At 36.2% G+C, this 24840-nt stretch overlaps 2 protein-coding genes across 3 annotated transcripts in view; both read right to left on the bottom strand.

The window, feature by feature from the left end:
• LOC115218442 overlaps window positions 1–17666 on the bottom strand; it is an 80011-nt gene extending 62345 nt beyond the window's left edge. Inside the window, exons 1-2 of one of the 2 annotated variants that reach the window (XM_036508840.1) lie at window positions 17439–17666; window positions 1916–2102 (exon numbers count right to left, since the gene is read on the bottom strand). The gene's annotated coding sequence lies outside the window, so the exon portion shown is untranslated. Of the gene's footprint in view, window positions 1–1915; window positions 2363–17438 lie in introns of those variants that run through there. The other variant, XM_036508836.1, reaches the window with a different exon arrangement.
• On the bottom strand, window positions 9445–21940 carry LOC118765241. Its single transcript, XM_036506991.1, has 3 exons — window positions 21930–21940; window positions 12336–12341; window positions 9445–11677 (listed from the first exon to the last, which is right to left on the bottom strand). Exon 3 carries the CDS (start codon window positions 11665–11667, stop codon window positions 9445–9447), a length of 2223 nt encoding a protein of 740 aa, XP_036362884.1. The 5' UTR covers window positions 11668–11677; window positions 12336–12341; window positions 21930–21940.
• Between the last annotated feature and the right edge of the window lie 2900 nt (window positions 21941–24840).

Raw genomic sequence — 24840 nt, 5'->3', positions numbered from 1 at the left:
AAACTTGAATTTAGCATGCAGAGATTTACTACAAACAACATGGCTGGACACAACATCAAGAACAACAACAACACAACCAAGGAACAGAACAAAAACAACAGCTCAACAGATAAACAGATTCTTTCTAGCTGTAGTTAGAGAAGAAACCGTAACCACAAAACACATTTTTTTTTCTTGGATTTATGAATTGAGGACAGATTTATTAATTGTTATAGAAGAGCTAAACAAAACCCCGTCGTTGGATGTTTGATCAGATTGGAACCATACATGGACGATCTGCATCCACAACTAAATCATTTTACTGCGAAACAATTACGCCAACAAGCAACATTTGCGGGACGTAGGAAGAAATTTTGTAGCCAAACGGAACAAAACCTTGAAATATCGGGAACTGAGATTGAACTGTCTCTTCCAACTTATGGCGTTTGAGATGTTTGAAGGAAGTGAACCGCTAACAACGAAGTTCTTGTCATCGTTGGCAGCTCGCTTAACCGAGGCGTAGGGTGATGCCTGTGATGGCGTTTGGCTTTTCCAACGCCTTAGCCTCGCCTTCGATCCTGATAATGGTACGACTTTCTGGCTTACATCAGTTTGTTCCGTTGGGCCTTGTCGGATGCGACCAACTGAATCAATTGGTGCTGCAGTGATGCTTTTTCTCTCGTTTTTTCTTTTACGTTTCTCTCATTATTCCGATTTTCTCTTTTCTTTGTCTTTCTTTTGTAAAAAAAATAAATATTATAGAATAATCAGGACTATTGTTCAAAATACACAGTTTCAGTATAATTTTCAATGAGGGATATATTTTGGGAAAAGATCTGGAATTAAGCTTCTCTCAAACAATATAAACGAAAACGTGGACGATTTTTGAACCCCTATGTGGTTTCGCAGTAAATAACATTACAACAAATACTATACAGCCTACCAGCTAAACTGCGTCACAAGCTAAAATAACTGACCATTGTCCCTCTACTACGACTATGGCAAATAGCAGGCACAACCGCAACGATCATCATAGAAGTTGTAATAGTAGTGATAGTAGTCAGGGGAGGAGTTATGAACATCACAGAAACTTCTTCACGAGAAGACAGAGACTTCTTCTGGAAGAAAAGGTGTTAAACAACAAAAATAACAATAACAAACAGGAAAGGAAAGGCAACAGCATTTATAGGGATTCCAACCCCAGAGAGAAAAAGAAAACCCGATTGATTCATGGTTTATCCTCAGACACCTCGTGTCACAGTAAACTCCTCCAAAGAAAACAAAATACTGAAAACAACAGCCAAATATCTCTCAATTCATTCCTTCAATTCTTAGAAAGGGGATACATTGGTGGACAATGCATATGAATAGAGAGGGTGGTGGTCAAGGTTAGAACGTCTTGTATCATAGATCTACTCCCGCAACACTGACATGTTGCTAAACCAAGAAAATAATAATTCTCTCACCTTTTGCGAGTCTCTCGATTTCAATGATATACGTACGACAAATACTGGGAAACAAAAAGTAAGCCAATTTCTTAAAAGCATCAATAATATTTCTCAACCAACAAAACAACCTTCCTCTGTGCTTTCCTGATCAAAACAGAACCCAAGTGGTGGTAGACAGACTGTATTGTCAGAACTATGCCTGAATAGGTGTAAACTATTTCCTGTGCATGTGAAATATATAAATATATGCGTAAAATTGTAAATCTATATCTGTAAAGAATACATTAACATCATTCCTGCGGATAACCCATTTATATATATATATATATATATATATATATATATATAGTTATTTATTTATTTATATCCAAATTCACCTCAGCAACTTTAGTCCCACCTAGAAAAGTTAATTAAGTAGATTTACTATTTTTATTAAAGCGGGTTTTCCAAAAATTTATATTTATCACAAGAAAACTAAACAAACATGCCTTTATCGACATTTCTCTTGACAGTCATATCCAATTTGATCATCAGATGCCAAAATGAAAGACGAGGAAGAATCATGAAAATCTATGAGAGAAACGAGCTCAGATTGAAATTTGGTAAAAAATGGAGAAATGTGTACAAAAGAGAGCAGCTGATTGGTCTGTACCTCCTTTAGCTGTTTCAAGAATTCTGAAAAGAATTGAAAAAACCTGGAAATTACTTAAGCCGTGATCGCTCTGGAATACCACAAGTAACAACACCTCAAACTGGTCATTTTATCTACCACTGTACAAGAGCAAATCCTTTCTCTTCTGCAAGTGAGAGACAAGCCCAGTTACCAGCAAATAATAACAAAAAACAACACCAAGATTATCAACAATTGAGGACCGTTTAGTAAAAAGTTTAAAGCTCAGAACCAACCAGCAAAAACAAAAAGAAAAATTTTAAACAGATAATAAGCGCAGGAGTGGCTGTGTGGTAAGTAGCTAGCTTACCAACCACATGGTTTCGGGTTCAGTCCCACTGCATGGCATCTTGGTCAAGTGTTTTTTACTATAGCCTCAGGCCGACCAAAGCCTTGTGAGTGGATTTGGTAGACGGAAACTTAAAGAAGCCTGTCGTATATATGTATATATATATATATATATATATATATATATATATATATATATATATATATGCGTGTGTGTATGTGTGTGTGTGTGTGTTTGTGTGTGTGTGTTTTCCCCCCAACATCGCTTGACAAACGATGCTGGTGTGTTTGCGTCCCTGTAACTTAGCGGTTCGGCAAAAGAGACCGATAGAATAAGTACTAGGCCTACAAAAACTAAGTCCTGTGGTCGATTTGCTCGACTAAAGGCGATGCTCCAGCATGGCCGCAGTCAAATGACTGAAACAATAAAAGAGTATAGAGTAAAGAGAGTAACCAAGAAAACTATTCAAAATCGAATTAAATTTCGGGTAAGTATTTCTCTTGCAGTTGTCTGGCTAAGAAAATAGCATCAGTAATGCTTCTCCCCGTGGCAAAGCTAATCTGGTTTTTGTCCAGTCTAATTCTGTTCTTAACCGTAGCCCTAACCAATTCAATGGATCACACTAATGTTTACTGATGAAATATTAATTCCTAAATACCAAAGCTATAAGCCTCAGGTAAGAAGAGCAAAAGGTGAGCAGCTGAATGTAAAGTATACAGGTTTTAAATGGGACATTGGTTCCATCATCGACATTCCAATGACGGAGCTTTGTATGTTTGTTAGAAAACAGCCTCTTCTTCAGGAGAATGTCAAGTATTAAAACCAGGAGAGAAACATACGTACATACATATATACATACATACATACATACATACATACATACATACATACATACATACACACACACATGGACAGACAGTCATTCATATACACACATACACACTTACACGCTCGCACATACACATAGATACCTACATACATACATACAAGCATGCACACATACACACATAGATAAATATATGCATACATACAAACACATACATGCTTGTGTACATACATACACACACATACATGCATGCATACACACATACATAGATGCAGGAATGTTCCTTTAGGGATAGAATCACATAGATAGAGCGAGAGTAGGGAGAGAGAGAAATATAGAGCGACAGAGGTAGAGGCATTGAAAGGACAACGGAGAGAGAGAGAGTCATTATCAGGGAGAGATATATACACAGTGATAGAGGGAGAGAGATTAGATGTAGAGACATAAACACAGACAGACAGACGGACGGACGGACGACGGACGGACGGACGGACAGACAGACAGACAGACAGACATACAGATAGATAGATAGATAGATAGATAGATAGATAGATAGATAGATAGATAGATAGATAGATAGATAGATAGATAGATAGTTATATAGACATAGAGAAAGGGTGAAAGATTGAGGGGCAGGGAGAGAAAGGATGAGAATGACGGTTGATGAGAGACTATTACATGGCTATGGTACATTTAACACACAGCTCCTTGTTAATAGGGAAACTGTAAGGAATCTCTATGGGGACACTGGACCCATGTCTCTCCATAACTGAAACAGGAAAAGTAAGGCAACACCATTTGCAGGGGTTCCAACCCCAGAGAGAAAAAGAAAACCGGATTGATTCATGGTTTATCCTCAGACAGACACCTCGTCTCACAGTAAACTCCTCCAAAGAAAACAAAATACTAAAAATAACAGCCAAATATCTCTCAAATCATTCCTTCAATTATTAGAAAGGAAATACATTGGTGGACAATGCATATGAATAGAGAGGGTGGTGGTCAAGGTTAGAACGTCTTGTATCATAGATCTACTCCCGCAACACTGACATGTTGCTAAACCAAGAAAATGATAATTCTCTCACCTTTTGCGAGTCTCTCAATTTCAATGATATACGTACAACAAATACTGGGAAACAAAAAGTAAGCCAATTTCTTAAAAGCATCAATAATACTTCTCAACCAACAAAACAACCTTCCTCTGTGCTTTCCTGATCAAAACAGAACCCAAGTGGTGGTAGACAGACTGTATTGTCAGAACTATGCTTGAACCGGGGTAAACTATTTCCTGTGCAAGTGAAATATACAATCAAAATCTATAAAGCTGAAATGCGAAAAATTTGTTTGCCTCATTTGGGGATGGGAACGGTTTAAGGGCCGGTAGATGAAGTCAGATTGGCTCCATAATTTACAGAGACATATAAAATGAGGTGATGAAGCAACTGCACTAGGTTAGAAACCCTTATCTCAAAAGCTGTGGTTACTAGGGCAACAAAACCCAAACTTTGACAAGTGTTTGTTGTTTCTCTCTTTTGGATATCAGTGTTTTTCTTCTACCAGTGCAATCAACTTGGTATGTTTACTTCTCCGTTGTAAGTTTGATAGTAAAAGTCAATAAGTTACCTACATAGAAAGTCAGTTTTGGGTTCTACCATCCGACAATCAATTCTCTTTTGGCTGCTTTCTTCTCTACAGCTTTGTTACAATCACAAAATTCCCACCATTGATCCCTTTGGTTTCTGTTTAAATCGAGAGACAATAATTCCATCATATCGTTTCTCAAAACCTGCAATCTGAATCAAACCCTTTACTTCTCCCCAGATTTTCCTTCCCAATGAACGACCCCCTACTTTCCTGTGAACGAGTATCTGTGACATTCATTGATTGACCCCCCTCATATCTCATTGAGCAACTGATTGGTTGCGATGTAATTATTGGTTAATTAATTTATTCTCATCTCCTCTTCCTGCTACCACGTTTCTACTCTCAGCTCTCCGCTCCTCTTCCAGACTAATTCATTTATACTCATTTCATCTGTCTCTAAACATTGTTCCCATTTTATTTTTCGGCGGACTTGGTTGGTGTGGTGAGGGTTACTCATTTGTTTGTTGGTGTGTGATAAGCAACAGAGCATAACTGATCGAGAATTCCGTAGATCAACAATCTATTGTTTACCTTGTTCTTTCATTACATCCGCCTTCCTTAAGGCGGAGGTATTTTTTAAGTCGTGTTTGTTAGTCTGTCCGTGGACAAGATTCTCAAGAACCGGTGGATGGATTCGCATGAAACTTTCAGGGATGTTTGGCCTCGTGACTGGCACGAACCTATTAGATTTTGGAATTGATCAGCTACTGGACAAGGATTCTGGATTATTTTTCCTATTTTTTTACTTAATTATTGAGAGCGTTCGGATTCATTTTTAGTATTCTCTTAGAGCAGTCGAGTTTATTTCAGGTATTCTCATTTTAAAACTCATCTCTGGCTAATCGTTGAGAGGACGTTGGTGTTGCCTTGGCGGAGGTTTGTGCTCTTGTTATTCTTTTAATGGTTCAGTCGTGGTATTGCTGCCATACTGGAGCACCACCTGAATTTATTTTCTTTCAGTTTTGTTCTCACTCTATGGCTGGAAGTTGGTCCATTACTGGATTTGTAGCAGCTGGTCTTCCCTGAGTGTATCCTTGAATGGTTGCCTGGTCTGGTATCATCATTCGGAGTGTATCCTTGAATGGTCGTCGCCTGGTCCGGTATCATCATTCGGAGTGTATCCAATGTTATTGTTTTATTTTGTAATGTTTCACTTGAAGTTCCGTTTTTACTTCTGACTTCTTTTGGTAGGTAGTTGAAGAATTGGGGGCCTCTGAAAATCAGGCGGGTACAAAGGGGTGTTTTTGCTTGTGATTTTGAAGGTGATATATTTGGAAGCTGACAGTGTCAGCATTAAAGCTCTCTCTCTCTGTCAAAATTGGGAACACATAACCGTCCAGGATTTTCCATATGTATATTATACTCTCTCTCTCTCTCCCTTTGCCATTCAAGAAAATAGAGACACAGAGCTTTCAGACGTACCCAGGAATTAAGGCTTTCAACCAAATTTATTCTACTGATGAACGTTGTCAGTATTTATGCTGTTGCAAATCTTCTCCAATTCCGTGACTCATACTATTTCTTTGTTTGATTTTTAAGTGAGTTATAATCTTTGGTGGATTCTTTTCTGGTGGAGGAGTTTTTAAACATGAAGCAATTTATTAAAAGACATCTCTAAAAATAGACTTTCTGTGTTTCTGATCCTCGCCCCACCAGCTGATAGCATACGTTTTATAGTTGTATGGTTTCGCTGATAAAATGTTGTGGACCTTCATTTTGGATACGCGATGAAGTACTAAGTGCAGAGGGGTCATCCTTATTGTTATGCAGCATGGTAACAGAGTGTGGAGCCTGTTTGCTGTTGAAGAAATGCTTGTCTAAGAAAATGTCTCCGCCATGATATTTGTGCAGTGTTTACAGCTTCAGAAATCAGATTACATTCATCACTTTTTAGAAATGATTTCATCAACTATTCTTTTACGTTCAACAAATGTTAATAGTTGGTGGAATTGTTTGGCCGTGAGGGCGCGTGGCTTAGTGGTCAGTGTGTTCCACTCAATGATTGTAAGGTCGTAAATTCGATGCCTGGCGGAGTGCTATGTCCTATCCTTGAGCAACACACTTTATTTCACGTTCTCGCCATTCCACTCAGCTTGCTAAAAGGAGTAATTCAAAGAGCCAGCCTTGTTGCATTCTGTGTCACGCAGAATCTCTCTAGAAACTACGTGAAAGGTACGCGTGTCTGTGGAGTACTCAGCCACTGGCACGTTAATTTCATGGACAGACTGTTCCATCGATTGGATCAACTGGAACGCTCACCATCGTAAACGATACAGTACCTCCTATCTCTGTCTCTTTCGCCGTGAAATGATTGAGATCTTGATGAAGCTTACCAAAGTATGATTTCAGACATTTCATAGAGCTAGCATCGGGATCGTCTTTTGCCAATTGATATGAGTTAAGTTGGCCATTATTCCATTCATGATTGGCACATAAATGGATTTATAAAATTAAAACTAATCACTTCTATATCTGCAATCAAAAAGATAGCGTTTACTTTCTTTCCCTGTTTTGCGCCATTGTTGCGGTTGGATTCATTATTTTTCTCTTTAGCTGCGTGAAATGTAGAGTATTGCTGTCAGGGAGATATATTATGATAGTAGAATAGTATTTTAACTGCTGTTTCTAAATTTCGGTGTCTGGTGAAGCAAATTTTGCTAAACACTAATTATAATTATGCACGTAATTATAGAAATTTTGTATAAGTTTACCGATAATGGTTCTTTTAACATACCGAACTGCTTTGTAAAATTATTAATTATTAATTGATTAATTAGTTTTACACTTTATCCTGTATATATATATATATATGGCCTGATAGCGAGACAGTCACCTCGGCGACGGAAACAGGAGTTCTGAAAATATATTTTCCAGATATTTCTAATCTATTTACAACATGTAGAGATGCGTTGAATTCAACATGGGGGCGACAAAAATGCTTGTGGCACCGAGGATATGTATATATTCTTTTATTGTTTTACATGTTTAAGCCATTTGACTGCGACCATTCTGCAGCACCGTCATATGGATGTGTGTGTGTGTGGAGGGGGGGGTAATGTTCTTCTAAATGTATTTGATAATCTCAAAATATTTCATGAAAGATCTTGTAAATGTCTAGGGAGAGTCATTCTCTTTAAGTGTTTTTTTTACTTTGAAATTTATTAACTGTTTAAAATTTATTTAGAGAATAGAATGTCACAAAGCCTTTGTATTTTGTATGTAACCGCTTTCGTTGTTGAACTTCTACAAAACACATGATCTGGGGTAATGCGTGTAGAGAAACTTGTTTTTAATAATCAGTTTGGTTTAGTTTCAAATTGGGAAGTCTTATAAAGTGCCTTTCATAGCTGGATATTTTCGTCTTTTATTTTGTAAAAAGGGTATATTTTCTATTTTTCATTCGCACAAATGTTTACATGTTTATTACGTGGACAATTTCTAAAAGATGAATTTTAATTTACTATTTGAGGACGTTCACACGGTTGGTGAAATTTGTTTCTGTTCCTCCAATGTAATTCTCGTCGAATTGTAGGCAAGTAATGCAGAAGATGTGACGTTTTTTTTGAAATTCATGTTTGCATTCATTTGCAATTCCTATAAATTCTTGATGTTGAGGGTTGTTCATTTTTCAATTCTTTTGACAGACCCAACAATGAGTCTCAACTGTTTGATTAATGGACACACATACACATGCACCCAAACCCATGCACACATATACATAAACACACACAAACTGAGAAATGGATAGAGAATAATAATACAGAGCGCCCAGAGGCGTGGATTCGGAGAAGAAAGTCAAACAACATTATAGTTGATATCAAAATAAATTCTTTATTCGATTCGAAACAAAATAAACAAAAATCTGGATTAAACCAGACAGAAAGATAAGATTAAGCAATGAAGAATTGTTTGAGATTATATATTTCAATGGTTTCCAGGGGTTGGGTGGTAACAGGATAGTTGTAACAGGTATTCCTAGGATAACACGCGTCATCAGTACACATAAACATGCTTTAATGTAAGAAATATTCTTTCATGGTTTCAGGCTTCGACTGCCATTTTTAGCATGTAAGAAATCCACATGGTAGTTTTCTTGTATGTTTTCATATAATATTATATTTAAATATATGTATGTCTTCTGACTCCTGTTAAGCATGATAGCCACTGGTAAATAATTATCTAATAATTTATAAACTGTATGTATGTATGTATGTATGTATGTATGTATGTATGTATGTATGTATGTATGTATGTATGTATGTATGTATGTGTATGTATATATGTATGTGTGTATGTGTGTATGTATGTATGTATGTATGTATGTATGTATGTATGTATGTATGTAGGTAGGTAGGTAGGTAGGTAGGTAGGTAGGTAGGTAGGTATAGGAGGCGGCTAAGTGTGTTTGTAACTGTGAGAATGGCCAGAACAATTATTATTATTATTACTACTACTACTACTACTAATACTACTACTACTACTATTATTATGTTACAGAACGTAGGTTAGAATTCATAAAACACTTTGAAGGAATTTTGATTTTATCGAAGAATATCAAATAACTTGATAAACTTCTCCGTGATGTATTTCATTCTTCAAATAAGTTTATTGTTTGGATCATTTTATCTAACATGGTTATTGTTAACCTACGATCTGCATTTATCATAGACAATAATTTAGGTATCATAGACGTCATCATTATCAAAGTAATCTTTGTGAATGCTGATAAGTGCAACTCTTCTAGACTTATTATATTGTTGCAAGCAAGGAAAAAAGATAGGATTAAAAACAGTTTTACAATGGATTTACCAATCTCATTTCTCAAGGGAAAACGGTGGTTAACAATTGTCTTGAACAAAGTGGCGTTTATGAATTCTTCTCCATATTTTGACTGAACTAAATTTGGACGAAGAATTTTGGTGAGCTTTATGGATTCGAGTAGAATAAAGTCATACCGTTTCTGAATAGATTTTATGATTGCAATACCATAGAGAAGAAACATGGAAAGAAACCATATATCACCAACAGTATCAGGCTTAGCAAGTACTGCAATAGCTGATGAAAATATATACGTGCAGATGGTTTCAAAACTTGTAAGAAATATATAGATTGAATAAATTGCCCACACTAGAAAATATAGAAACGATATGAATGTTAAAATGAAAGCAATAATCTTGAAAATGTAGTTAGGATTCAAATACAGGGGGAAAATATAAACTCTGAAATAACTTAATGGTAAAGTTAAAATCAGATAAAAAATTGGGATTCCATAATAAACGAGGCACAGAAATAATTCACAGACAGAAAATACAGCAAATAAAATTGTAATGGAAATAAAGAGCCAAAGTGTAATGAATTTCCAGAAAATATTTCTCCTGTAGTAATATAACCAAATTTTCTTTATACGATTAATCCAAGTATAAATTATTAAATACAAGAAATTTGGGTTTAAAGCTGTAGAAACATTAGCTTCCATTATTGCATAGAGTAGATCATAATCCTGTAGAGTAGAAACATCTAAATTGCCATACTTCTCTAATAATCTCTTATTTTGAATGAGAAACGTGAAAGTGGATCTTTGATGTAATGTTTTATAAGCGATAGTCTCACTTAAACGACTGGGAAGAACGAAGAGGATAAAGTTGAAAGATACGTAAGAGATTAACCATACAAAAGGACCCCCAAAGAAGCCATCAGTATTCTCATAACTTTCTGGGATTCCTAATATTAAGGCGCGATGTCCCAACGGTATACCATCTTGGAAAAGTATTGCTATTGTTTCATATAAAAAGAAGTAATGCATCAAAAGATCCAGGAAAATTACTGAAAGAGAAAATAGAATACAAAGGAATCTTCTTAGTCTTGAGGCAAAGAAAGAGGAATTGTGGAAACAAAATACCCAAGACAGAAGATGAGAGAATGTGTAAATATTATGTTTTCCATTGATCCACTCGGATTCGTGTGGCAATGTGTTTTTAATTGTAAATAAGAATTCATCGTGAGCAAACAGTGGCAGATTGAGTTGACGGGAATGTGAAGGTAATTTAGCTTTTGATACAAAACTAATAATTAATGGGAAAAATAGCCACAGAACCCCTCCGAAAATATCTAAATAATTAAAAAAGTTAGCATTTTGAATGATTTTTCCTGAACAAATGGATTTGGGGCGATAAAGATTACTTTCATTTTTATAGAGTTTACAGCAATACTTCTTTATAATTTCTCGATTTATACCAATTCTTCTGTAAGTTTCAAATGAGTAAGGGCTGTTCATCTTCATGTCTTGAGACAAATTTATAAAAAAACACATGTATCCAGATTCTGCCATTTGCAATTTGTCCATAAATATGATTCTTTTCAATGCGTCGAATATCAAATATATTAAATCGTGTCTCTGAATATTTTGTTTTCCACAAGTGATATTGATATCAATCCTTTGTTTAGCAACGTAGACGTCCAACATATTAAAAGAATTCATTGGAAAATCATAGGAGAAAGTTCTATATATAGTTAAAGCACCTGATTTATCTGGAATCCACGTAAAATTCCTCGCATTTGCAAAATAATCCAATGGCACAGGATTAAGAAGGTCATCAAGTGTCTTGTTTGATAAATGGACTTCAAAATTGAAAACCTCTTTTTCTAATTTTACTAAACGATATAAAATCTCACCGATATTGGGAGGGATTTTAACTTCACAATCATTGCCGAGTTCCTTCGCATCGATGTTTAGTGATGTCAGTGTGATAATAAGAATGATTGAAAGAATAAGAGAACTGGTTGCTGTTGTTGTCGTCTGCGTGGCAGCCATATTTGGTTATCTGTAAAAATATGAAAAAACAAAGCATATTAAGTAATGAAGATTCAACTCCGTTTCTTTATTTCATAGACATTTGCAATGTTACGAAATAATCATAAGTGTTGTGGTCAATGTATCTGAGAAATCAAGGCATTTTGGTGTTGCCGAGTACCTCTTTTATGGTTAAACATATCCCCGTTTCAAGGTCGATACTTTCTATTCAAAGGTTGCAGGAGATTTTCTATTCAACGGATGCAGGAGATGTTCTATTGCATTCGATGCTACCTAGTTCAAGGTATTAAAATTAGCATCATAACTGAATCAAGTTATATTTGAACTGAAAATACGGAGGTTTCAATATAGATGACGTAAAAAACAGTTCTCTTTATTAACAGTCGATTAACATCTGATTGTACGAGTTTGTGAAACTCCTCAACACCACAATGGAACAGATGATTTTTTTATCTGCAATAACCAGCGTTTAAATGGCAAATATAAAAAAAGATACTGAATTTATAAAGTCCGCCAGTGTCACTATTGTCTAATATTCTACTCCTCCGTTCACTGTTCTAGGTTATTCATATAACTTTTAACATAAAAACAAAGTTATCTTTCTTACAGCCGCTCTGATCAACTCTAGCGAAGCAAACTCATTAAATGGCAAAATTCCTACTGAAAACATTTTACTGATGTAAATATTTGTCTCTCTTGCATTCTTCCAGTGGCGTTGCTAATAATGAAGCACGGTAAGTGACTGCTCCCTGCAAGCACGTTTTTCCAATTTGCCCTGTTTTCAACGATTCTTTTGCACTTTTCAGTTGCCTCAGCCCCAGTAAAAAATTGCCATTCAAAAATTAGGCCATCTCCCCTCTAAAACGTTGAGTTTATTTGGCGACAAGGGATTGAATTAAAAGAGTTAGATCCTTTTGATTCAATGCTTCAACACATTGTTGACTTTTGGCCTCCTTAATAGGCTGAAATCTCCACTTCTGAATTTTGCAAACCATCTTCTGCAAGTTCTTTCATTCAAGCATTTTTCCCCATAAATTGAGTGTATGTTTCGAGTCGCTTCCGCTGCAGAGTTTCCTTTTTTGTACTCATAAATTATGTTCTTTAAATGCTCTTTGGATACTTCCATGTTAGAAAGTGTTTTAATGAAAGAAATTTTAATTCTATTATTCTGTAAAATAATATTTCATTAGTTGAAATGTACAGAAATGCATAAAAATAATTTAAAATTCCAATAGACATTTTGTAATAATACTAAATTTCATTCAATTTTAAAAAAGATAAAATCGGACAGAACTTATTTGATGAGCTGATATATTCCTGTCTCACCCTCATACCGTATGTATGGACTTCGGGAACTTCTAGTAGAGCACAGCAACCTCATAAATAAGGCACAATGCCATTTCCTGGAATGAATGTAGATAAATCCTTCTTATTAAATACATACATACATACATACATACATACATACATACATACATACATACATACATACATACGGACAGGCTGGCTCGAAGTGACACGTCGCGTATTTAGTATGGAAGACTATTTCAAGTTCAGGTTTATACTTGTAATTATTGGGGCCCTGAGATATGTAGCACACAGCCTAAATACCAATCTAGAGAAATTAGACTTCTCAAAACCAGAGAGAAGAAAGCTAATTTGAAGACTACAGATACGACCCATCACTGGAGCTGTAAAAGTCTGAGAAACTTTCCAGAAGTTTATCATTAAATATATATGAGCATTTCTAAATATGTAACTATGTGCTTGAGAATACATACATAAACATACAAATCTGCACATACATACATGCATACATACATACATACATACATACATACATACATATACATACATACATACATACATACATACATACATACGGACAGGCTGGCTCGAAGTGACGCGTCGTGTATTCAGTATGGAAGACTATTTATGGAAGATAGGATGAATACTATCTTCATCTTTGAAGCCCTGTTAAATAACTGGTAAATCTCCAGATGAATTAACTGAAGGGGCCTTTTATTAAAGATTGTTCTGATTTTCGACTGAAACTTGAATTTAGCATGAAGAGATTTACTACAAACAACATGGCTGGATACAACATCAACAACAACAACAACACAACCAAGGAACAGAACAAAAACAACAGCTCAACAGATAAACAGATTCTTTCTAGCTTTAGTTAGAGCAGAAACCGTAAACACAAACCTCATTTTTCTTGGAGTTATGGATTGAATATTGATTAATTTAAATATTACAGATGAATCAACAGATTGAAATGATACTTGGGTGATTTGCACCCAGAAATAAACAATGCACAATGCCATTTCCTGGAATAAATGTAGAGAGCTCCTTCTTATTAAACACACACAAATATCAGCCCAAAGAATACTGGTGGAGCATTCACATCAAAACATCGGTGAAATGTAAGTATAACAGGCCAGATATTGCTGTCTGGGATAGACAAGATAATGTAGGTTCCGTCATACAGGTCGGTTGCCCTTCTGATGGGAATATCTCTTTGAAAATCAAAAACAAAGAAGGTAACTATGGACAAATGCATTGTAATGTCCAGCTTCTATATCCAGATTACGAATTGCATTTATACCAATAATAATCCTTTCTACTATAGGCCTGAAATGTTTGTCGCGGAGGGGGTTTGTCGGTTGCATCGACTCCAGTGGGTGGCTGGTACTTATTTCATCGACCCCGAAAGGATGAATGGTAAAGTCGACTTCAGCGGAATTTGGACTCAGGACGTAAGAACCAATAATGATAAAAGCTCTTCGTTTTGTAAGTAAATGCTTAACTGTCAGTGTGGATAAGCTTGGATTTTCAGAACAAGAAATCAATGGATTAACGCATTACAAATACAATCTGTATATGGAACAGTAAAACTATGCAAGACTTTTCTCAGGTTTAAAATGTGACGTTATGTCCGTCGTCTACATTCCAATGATGGAGCTTTGTATGTTCGTTAGAAAGCAGCTCCTTCATCAGGGGAAGAATCTAACAAATGAAGTCGCACTGACCTATAAATTAGACATTAAATGATAACATTAAATAAGCTATACGCTCGTATTTCATATATTTTTTATGTGAATGCCAAATAAATGAAGCTCCATTCTTACAAAATATTCACTAAATTAAGTAAGGAGATAATTATAAATGTCATTAATTTAATTGCAAAAATGACGAAAATATTGTCAGTGGAGTTGCTTACAAATTTCGGTCTTTAACAACCGACTAAAAACATTCAGTGTAAATCTAACATCAAAATATGGTGTTCTGTAAGAAACATATTAGACTACTAAATTCTTTAATTGTCAAGATATATTACATTTATTACATAATATATGTTGGAACAAAGGCGGCGAGCTGGTAGAAACGTTAGCACGCCGGGCGAAATGCGTAGCCGTATTTCGTCTGTCTTGACGTTCTGAGTTCAAATTCCGTCGAGGTCAACTTTGCCTTTCATCCTTTCGAGTTCGATTAAATAAGTATCAGTTACGCACTGGGGGCGATCTTATCGACTTAATCTGTTTGTCTTCCTTGTTTGTCCACTCTGTGTCCCCTTCTAGGTAGTAAAGATATAGGTATTTCATCTGTGTTTACGTTCTGAGTTGAAATTCCGCCGAGGTCTACTTTGCCTTTCATCCTTTCGGGGTCGATTAAATAGGTACCAGTTACACACGGGGTCGATATAATCAATGTAATCCGTTTGTCTGTCCTTCTTTGTCCCCTCTGTGTCCCCTTCTAGGTAGTAAAGAAATAGGTATTTCATCTGTGTTTACGTTCTGAGTTGAAATTCCGCCGAGGTCTACTTTGCTTTCATCCTTTCGGGGTCGATTAAATAAGTACCAGTTACGCACGGGGTCGATATAATCGATGTAATCTGTTTGTCTGTCCTTGTTTGTCCCCTCTGTGTAGCCCCTTGTAGGTAGTAAAGAAATAGGTATTTCAACTGTGTTTACGTTCTGAGTTGAAATTCCGCCGAGGTCGACTTTGCCTTTCATTCTTCGAGGTCGATAAATTAAGTACCAATTGCCTACTGGGGTCGATCTTATCGGCTGGTCCCATCCCCCCAAATTTCGGGTCTTATGCCTAGAGTAGAAAGGAATATATGTTGGAACATTGCCGTCCTATATATATATATGACACTGGGTGATTGTGTAGTGATGTGAGCTGGTATTCTACTCAGAGACACATGAACGGCATCGTATGGTGACGTGTAGTTGTTTTGTTGTGAAAGCATGAGCCTATATGAGCAGAAGTAGAAAGCTCCGTGCTGATAGTAACATCGATCATCAAAGCAGCTTATCATGGACCCACAGCGGGATTACTATCTCCCACTTTGAAGGGTATGCGTTTGCAATCGAGGATTAGGAAATATCAAACAAGTATCTGATGAACAAAAGGGATGGAGATGTAGGTAAAGCATTCAAATGTGACAACCGATGCAGAATTTGTGGAGTTCACAGTGAAAATATCACCCACACCTTAAGCAGTTGTCCGAAAATACCATCACGGTAAATGTCACAAGACGTTGTAGCTAGGACACTCTATAATGAAATCCGTGGTAAGCATAATCCCGAGAAGAATGAAATAAGAATCCACAGTATAGTAGAAGTCATAGCCACATGTAACAAAAAAGAATACAGATGGAATGTCCCAGTGTAGACCACAATAAACTGTAATCCCAACAGACCTGATATAATGATTTGAGATAGAGAAGAGAAACTGTGTACAGTTGTGGCAATTAACTTCCCAGCAGATGTGAACATAAAGCTGAAGATCAATGAAAAAGAGTGTATCTATGCTGAACTATTGAGAAATCAGCAGTTTCTCTATTCAGATTACAAGTTCAGGTTTATACCTGTAATTATTGGGGCCCTGAGATATATAGCACACAGCCTAAATACCTATCTTGAGAATTTAGGGTTCTGAAAACCAGAGAGGAGAAGGCTAATTTGAAGACTACAGATACGACCCATCACTGGAACTGTAAAAGTCTGAGAAACTTTCCAGAAGTTTATCATTAAATATATATGAGCATTTCTAGATATGTAACTATGTGCTTGAGAAAACGTACATAAACATACAAATCTGCACATACATACATACATACATACATACATACATACATACATACATACATACATACATACGTACGTACGTACATACATACATACATACATACATACATACATACATACATACATACATACATACATACATACATACGGACAGGCTGGCTCGAAGTGACGCGTCGTGTATTCAGTATGGAAGACTATTTATGGAAGATACGATGAATACTATCTCCATCTTTGAAGCCTTGTTAAATAACTGGTTAATCTCCAGATGAATTAACTGAAGGAGCCTTTTATTAAAGATTGTATTGATTTTCGACTGAAACTTGAATTTAGCATGCAGAGATTTACTACAAACAACATGGCTGGACACAACATCAACAACAACACAACCAAGGAACAGAACAAAAACAACAGCTCAACAGATAAACGGAGGACACTCACTTTCGAACTAATGTCTCTGAAACCGGAGCAAAAAGTTGTCAGTGACAAACCGGAAATCAGAGAGAATAACCAAGTGAAAAACAGTAAACAAAAGATTTAAGCGAAACCAGGCAGCAGTATACAGTGACATGAGAAGAGGTGCAGTGGACATTACAGAAACTTCTTCACGAGAAGACAGAGACCTCTTCTGGAGGAAAATATGTTAAACCACAAAAATAATAATAATCGTCTTACCTTTCTGAGTCTGTCACTTTGAATGGTATACGTACAACAAATACTGGAAAACAAAATGTTTGCCAATTTCTTAAAAATCTCAGTAATATTTCTCAAACATCGAAATGAATTTCCTCTGCGTTTTCCTGATTAAGGCAGAACCTAGACAATAGGTGTAGACAGGCTGTACTATCATAACTAAGCTTGAACATGAGTGTGTGATTTGCAATACTTGTAGAATATATAAATATAAAATTGTAAATGCATTTGTAAAGAACATAATGGAATCAGTCAGGGGAATAACCCATTTAAATATACATATATATATATAAACTTTTCTGGGGTGACTAAAGTTGCTGAGGTGACTGTATGTATATATGTATATATATATATATATATATATATTATATATACATGTACATATACACACACACACACATATATATATATATATATATATATATATATATTATATATATATATATATATATATATATATATATATATATATATATATATATATATATATATATATATATATATATATATATATATATATAATATATATATATACTAGCTGAAGGTGACCCGCTCTACGCGCGGATAAGAGTTGGTATATATATATAAATGTATACAAATTATATATATATATATTATATATATATATATATATATATATATAAATACAGATATATGCACTTTGCATATATAAAAATTATTATATATACATATTTATATATAGATACACACACATATATAAATTAACCCAATAAATATCTGATTCATAATATTTGTTGTCATGATTGAGTGGTGGTTGTGGCGATGATAATTCTCTCTATGAATGCAGACAGACGTAGAGAGTGAGAGTGTGTGAAAGCGCTGTGGAAGGCAGGGAGGGCGGATAACGGACGCTGTGAAACGACGTTATAAAGAGAAAGTGAATGTAAGGTAGGTAGACGCTGTGAAACGACGTTATAGATAGAATGTGAAAGGAAGGGAGAAAAGTGAGTGAGTGATGGAGGAAGACAGATACATAAAAGAATGAGAGTGTTGGTTGTTTTGTTTGTTGGACCAATGTATTGAGGTAGTATTGTTTTATTGTTTTAAAACGTAAGAGGCAATGTGTTTGTTTCAAAAATTAAAACATCTGTAATAGTGAATGAAATTAGAATTCACACCCAGCTCAGTTTTGTAGAAAGAGTATCACGATGTGAACTCATGAGTTGGGAGTTTGACTGAGAGAGTTTATATGGTGACACATGCCAGTCCTTTCGACACCACCTAAACAATGGAATAGTGTATAAAATGTAATTAACAACTCATTCACTTTATGAATGTCTTATGTTAGCGAAGAAACAATAACTTGACAAAACCGTTTAATGGAGACGTAGAAGGAATCGGAAAATGAGGAATAAAGAGAATGAGTTGGATCAAATGTTTGCAAACATCTGAACCCAACGTTCTTTATGAACCATGTTCTTTTTAATGTCTTTATTTTCAAGAATGAAGAGATAATGAAGAGGTGCAAAATAAAAAATCAAGCAAAATTTCATGACTTACAATCAGTTTTCTTTTGTCAGAGCCTCCTGATAAACCACGTTCCTTGTGCGCTCATGATTGCCAAGAATGAAGAGTTTATGTGGATTTCCAACTCGAGAACAGGCTACGTACAATTGACCATGACTGAAAACCGGTTGTGACAGGATAATGCCTACAATGTCCAGTGATTGTCCCTGTGACCTGTTGATTGTCATCGCGAAGCAGTTTTTTTATCGGAAATTGAAAGCGTTTAAACTGAATGGGAACATCAGAGGGTGAAATACTCATTTTATGTATCATTTTGATTGTTCCTACAAATGGTCCACTCAAAATTTCAGCAGTTATAACATGGCTTTGAATCCTCCTAATAACCATTCGCATAATAACCATTGCATATTTCAGGCGTTTCCATATTTCTGAGCACCATGATTGGAGCACTAACTTTCAAACACAAATAATGAGGTGGAAGTCCCGGAGGTGTTAGCTTGTTGAGTAGCTCGGGTGAATATTTGACTGCATCATTCTCATCTTTATTCGTATCGATGGACATGAAAGAAACTATCTCACCAGGATTCATATCAAGTACTTGTTTATTTGTAGCATGAGCTGTTGTATTATGAGGCGATAGAATAGCTCTTGCTCTTAGCCAATCGAGATCCTGGAAGTTGGTTTCGACGTCAGGTAAAACGGCTCTTATAAGTTCTTCTACATTTGGAACGAAATTCCCAAAAGGCAACCGAATATGCTCATCATCAACGAAAGGCAAAACTCCATCACCAAGATCTAATAGGTGTTTTGCGAAAGCCTCAGACTCCACATCACCATGTAGGTGGACTCTCATGTTTGTTTGAAGATGGCGACTGATAACACTGTGCCACACATAAGAATGCTTTATACATGCATTAACCTCATCGGCTCTAGTGCCTGCTCGGACAACAGGAAGAGTTTGTCGAAAATCTTCTGCCATGAGAAACGTAGCTCCACCCATTATTTTTGTATTGTGACGCAAATCTTGGAGAGTTCTGTCAAGAGCCTCAAACATGGCCTTATTACTCATTGTAGCCTCATCCCAAATAAAAAGACTGCATTCACGAAGAAGTCTTGCTCTTGAGGAACTACGCTCTATATTACATATAGGATTATCTTTCTTTCCAATGTCCATGGGCAATTTGAATGCACTATGTGCCGTACGGCCGCCTTGAAGCAGTGTCGCTGCAATACCACTTGAGGCACATGCAATGGCAATTCGACGTTCAGCGCGCAGCTTTGCGAGAATCAAATTGATAACGAAAGTTTTACCAGTACCACCTGGAGCATTCAAAAAGAAAAGCTTTCCTTGGTTCAATGTAACGCTGTCAATAATTTCATTATAAATCTCTCTTTGTTCAGGCAAAAGTCTTGGTTCATCTCGCGTACTTGTTTCCGTCAATTCGGCAATGTTGTAGTTTTTTCTGACATGTATTCAACATCCAAAGGCGCTTCATGATGGACAGGTGTTGGCAGATGGAATTCACTTAAACCGCGTATAACATAGCGTCTGATGTGTCTGTCCATGTCGATTAATGCTTCATTATAAACATCGTCGTTGCCATCCCGTAGCGCTAAATTAGCCTGTATGTCCTTTGATAGGCTCTGTCTGAACGATTCCCAAAAGTTAAAAGGGTTGCTGGGATTACAGTGGATTAATATGCTACAAAACAATCGACGCATTTGCCATGGCAGTTTACAATTTGAGGCCTCTGCTAATGTCCTGTGTAAGTGGTCGTCATTGAGAAGAAGTCTGCACCTCAAACATGCTTCCCTGTAAGTGGCGCAGATGATACCATCATCCGTGCGAAGATCAGCAAAAGACTTCGGTCCAGTAACTACATGAAGTAGCATTCTCAAAAAGATTTCCTGTTTGGTAGGATGAATATTATACACACGTCCAATGACGTTCTTCCTAGAAACACCGGGCCAATTGTCAAGTTCTGTTCCATGTGACCTGCGCTTCCAATTATTGTTGTTGTATGTGTAATATTCCGGTACTTCAGGGTAAATGAGAGTAGCAGCAAACTCATCAACTGAAAACAATTTTAAAAATGCTGTAAGCGTAGTCCCTTTTGGATTTTCAATGACTTGACGTGTATTTTTCTCTGTGAAGTAAACCAGCTGTCTCTTCTGTAAATGAACATTCAGGTGGAAAACTGATAGTGAGCTTAGATGAATCTCGTATCCAAAAATGCGCCACGCTGCATAATTGGAGGATACATACCTACCGAAAACGAATTGTTTAATTTCGTCATGTCTAAGGTCTTCATCACTGAACACAAACACGGCCATATCATCGCCCTTATTAATGTACTTGCAGAGGTATTGTATGCATCTCACCGAACTGCAGTACTCAACATTAATGTGTGCATTAAATGTTTTGGAAAGCAAAGGGTTGAATGGAACGATCCAGGCATTATCAACATCGAATGTTTTTAGCCGTTGTCTAATTGTAGTTGTGCGGCCACCCAAACCTGGGTCACATATATGAAAGAGAGGACGGGAAAATGAAAGATTTTGCAATGTAAACATGATTTGTTTTAAGAGAAAGATTGTCATGATTGTATGTTGGTGGTGGCGATGATAATTATCATTAGGAAAAACATAAGTTGTGGCGATGATAATTCTAGACCCCTTTTCACATTTTGATGAAGAGAACCCGATTTCATTCGGGTCTACTGGAGCCACATATAGGTGTGTGTGTGTGCGCACGCTGTAGAAATTAAATTAGAGATCAAACCACTAATAGGGAAATGAAACAGTAAAAAAACAAAAACATAAAAATATAATATTAGATATATGTATATATATGTGTGTGTGTGTGTGTGTGTGTGTGTGTGTGTGTGTGTGTGTGTGTGTGTGTGTGTGTGTGTGTTGACAGGTAGACAATAGAATGCGATGGCGATGGGGATGGCGATGTAATATTTGTTACTGTCTATGAACGCTGATAGATACATGAGTAAAATGTATGGAAAGCTAAGAGATAAGAGTGAGTGAAAATGTTCTTGGAAGAGAGTAAATAGCGAGAGAGTGATTTGAGGAAGACTTTACATTAAATAACCGTAGTTGCATTGTCAAATGAAGAGGAGTGAGAGAGTACTGGAGGAAATAGGATGAGTGAGAAAGATGGCCCCTAGCAACCACACCTTTTAAGATAGGGATTTCTAAGGTAGCCCACGCGCATCGTCACCTCATTCTACATGTCCCTGTAAATTTTGGAGCGAATCGGACGGGATGTAGTGGCATTGAAAGCGATCCAAGCGGTAAAAATGCAATTCAGTTTTATATATAGAGAAGATATATATATTATATATATATATATATATATATATATATATATATATATATTATATATATATATATACGTATACATATATACATATATACATATATATATATATATATATTATATATATATATATATATACATATGCATGCATATATACATACAAACATACATACACAGGTCGACATTATACACTTATGTACTTATATATATACCTTCTCACATACGTGGGTATATATACATACCCACATGCATACACATAAATAACTAAATAAACCTACACACATTGACTTGTACATGCATATAAGGAAGCACGTGAATATATACACACCCTTACTCACGCACACAGACACACACACACATATATATATATACATAGACATAAACTTCCTGCGTTCATAACGTCTACATACGTACACAAAAATTTACATGCATTCACATACATACACACAAACATATATGTGTATGTACGCAGTCATACATACACACATATCCACACACACACGCACACATTGATATATATATATATATATATATATATATATCGTAAAGTATACTAGCCATCAATATGGCTAACCTCTAAGGGTGGGTGTTACTGTAGCTTTTAGCCCCAGGAGATCATCGTCTTCAGCTTGCAAAGGGAGGTCATCCCTCTCTCGTAAGCCTAAGTGATACGTACCGACTGCAGTTTCGAGGTGTGTCTAAAGCCAGCTGGAGACGATCATCTCCTGGGGCTAAAAGCTACAGTAACACCCACCCTTAGTGGTTAGCCATATTGAGATGGTTAGTATACTTTACGTTGTCGAGCGGTTACTGTTTACATCTCGTTCAGAGATTTATTATTGCTATATATATATATATATATATATAATAGAAATATTAAAATTACTAAGTCTCTCTAAAAGAGAACACGGCAGCGTTCCTGGAAATTAATAGTTATCGCCATACTAATATGGCATTCTTATAAAAATAAGAATAAAGCTGTCCGCTTATTAGCTCCATGAGGCCATCGCCTTAAGTTAGCTATTTGATACACAAACTGTATCCATATAACCTTCGAACAAGGGAGGTCAGTCGCTCCACACTACTTGATCGACAGCTACAGACGCGTTTCGGGGTATTGCCCCTTGTCAATGTAGCGTAGTCAGACCAGTAGGTGTCGCTTCCGACTATCTCTGTTCGAAGTTTTATTTACCTAGTTTCGAAACTAGGTAAATAAAACCTTCGAACAGAGATAGTCGGAAGCGACACCTACTGGTCTGACTACGCTACATTGACAAGGGGCAATACCCCGAAACGCGTCTGTAGCTGTCGATCAAGTAGTGTGGAGCGACTGACCTCCCTTGTTCGAAGGTTATATGGATACAGTTTGTGTATCAAATAGCTAACTTAAGGCGATGGCCTCATGGAGCTAATAAGCGGACAGCTTTATTCTTATTTTTATAAGAATGCCATATTAGTATGGCGATAACTATATATATATATATATATATATATATGTATGTATATGTGTACGCAACCTCATCCTCATATACACATAAGTGTTTACATTCATACATACATACATATATATATATATATATATATATATATATATATATATATATATATATATATATATATATATACACACATTATATATATATATATATATATATATATATATATATATATTATATATATGAAGGGGACTACTATCTCTAAATGAATATATATATAAGAATATATATATATATATATATACAGACATACATTCACACTCCTGCATACATGCATGTATATATATATATATATATATATATATATATATATATATATATATAAAGTTAATCCAAACAAGAAAACAAAAAGACAACAACGCTAGGACATGGAACAAATAAAGTATTATTGGACGCTCAGGAAAGAAGGGAAGAAGGAGGGTGTGACGTTTCGAGCGGAGCTCTTCGTCGGAAACAAGGAGAAAGAAAGATCCCGAGGCGGGAGAACAGAGGGAAAAAAATTGCAGGTAGTCTTCACGAGGTCACATACTGAAAAAACGGAAGTGGTGAAAAAGGAGGAACATGTTTTTAAAAACAGGAGAGCTGAATCAAAGAAGGAATGGTAAAAAAGGTGTGCGAGATGACAACGGTTGTGTGTGTGAGTGTGTGCGTGTGTGTGTGTATGTGTGTGTATGGTGGACAATGGCTAGTGGCAGGTAGTAGTAGAATTAAAGGAGTGATGTGGGGGTACCCTAGCAAGTCAGGAAGGCAGGTCAGAAACAGGGAGGTATGTGTGTGTGCGTGTATATGTATCGTGTGTGTGTTTTGTTGTAGTATGTGTGTGTGTACGTGTGCGTTTTTTTGTGCGTATGGGGAGTAACTGTGCTTAACTAAGTGTATGTGTGCGTGTGTGCTTATACGTGCGTATATGTATAATTGTGTGCGTGCATGTATGTGTGTGCGTGTATGTATGGTTGTGTGCCGTATGGGATGTGTGTGTGGGTTCATTTGTGTGTGTGTGCGTGTGTATGTATGTGCGTTGAGTTTCTTTTTGCGCGTGTGCGTGCGTATGTGTGCGCATGTTTTGGTG

Source organism: Octopus sinensis, linkage group LG1 (genome assembly GCF_006345805.1).
Source record: "Octopus sinensis linkage group LG1, ASM634580v1, whole genome shotgun sequence".
NCBI classification, from domain to species: Eukaryota; Metazoa; Mollusca; class Cephalopoda; order Octopoda; family Octopodidae; genus Octopus; species Octopus sinensis.
This window is presented reverse-complemented; position numbering and strand designations above follow the sequence as displayed.

Coding starts and splice junctions, on each gene's coding strand:
- LOC118765241 (XM_036506991.1), bottom strand. CDS start 11,667: ATGGCTGCCACGCAGACGACAACAACAGCAACCAGTTCTCTTATTCTT.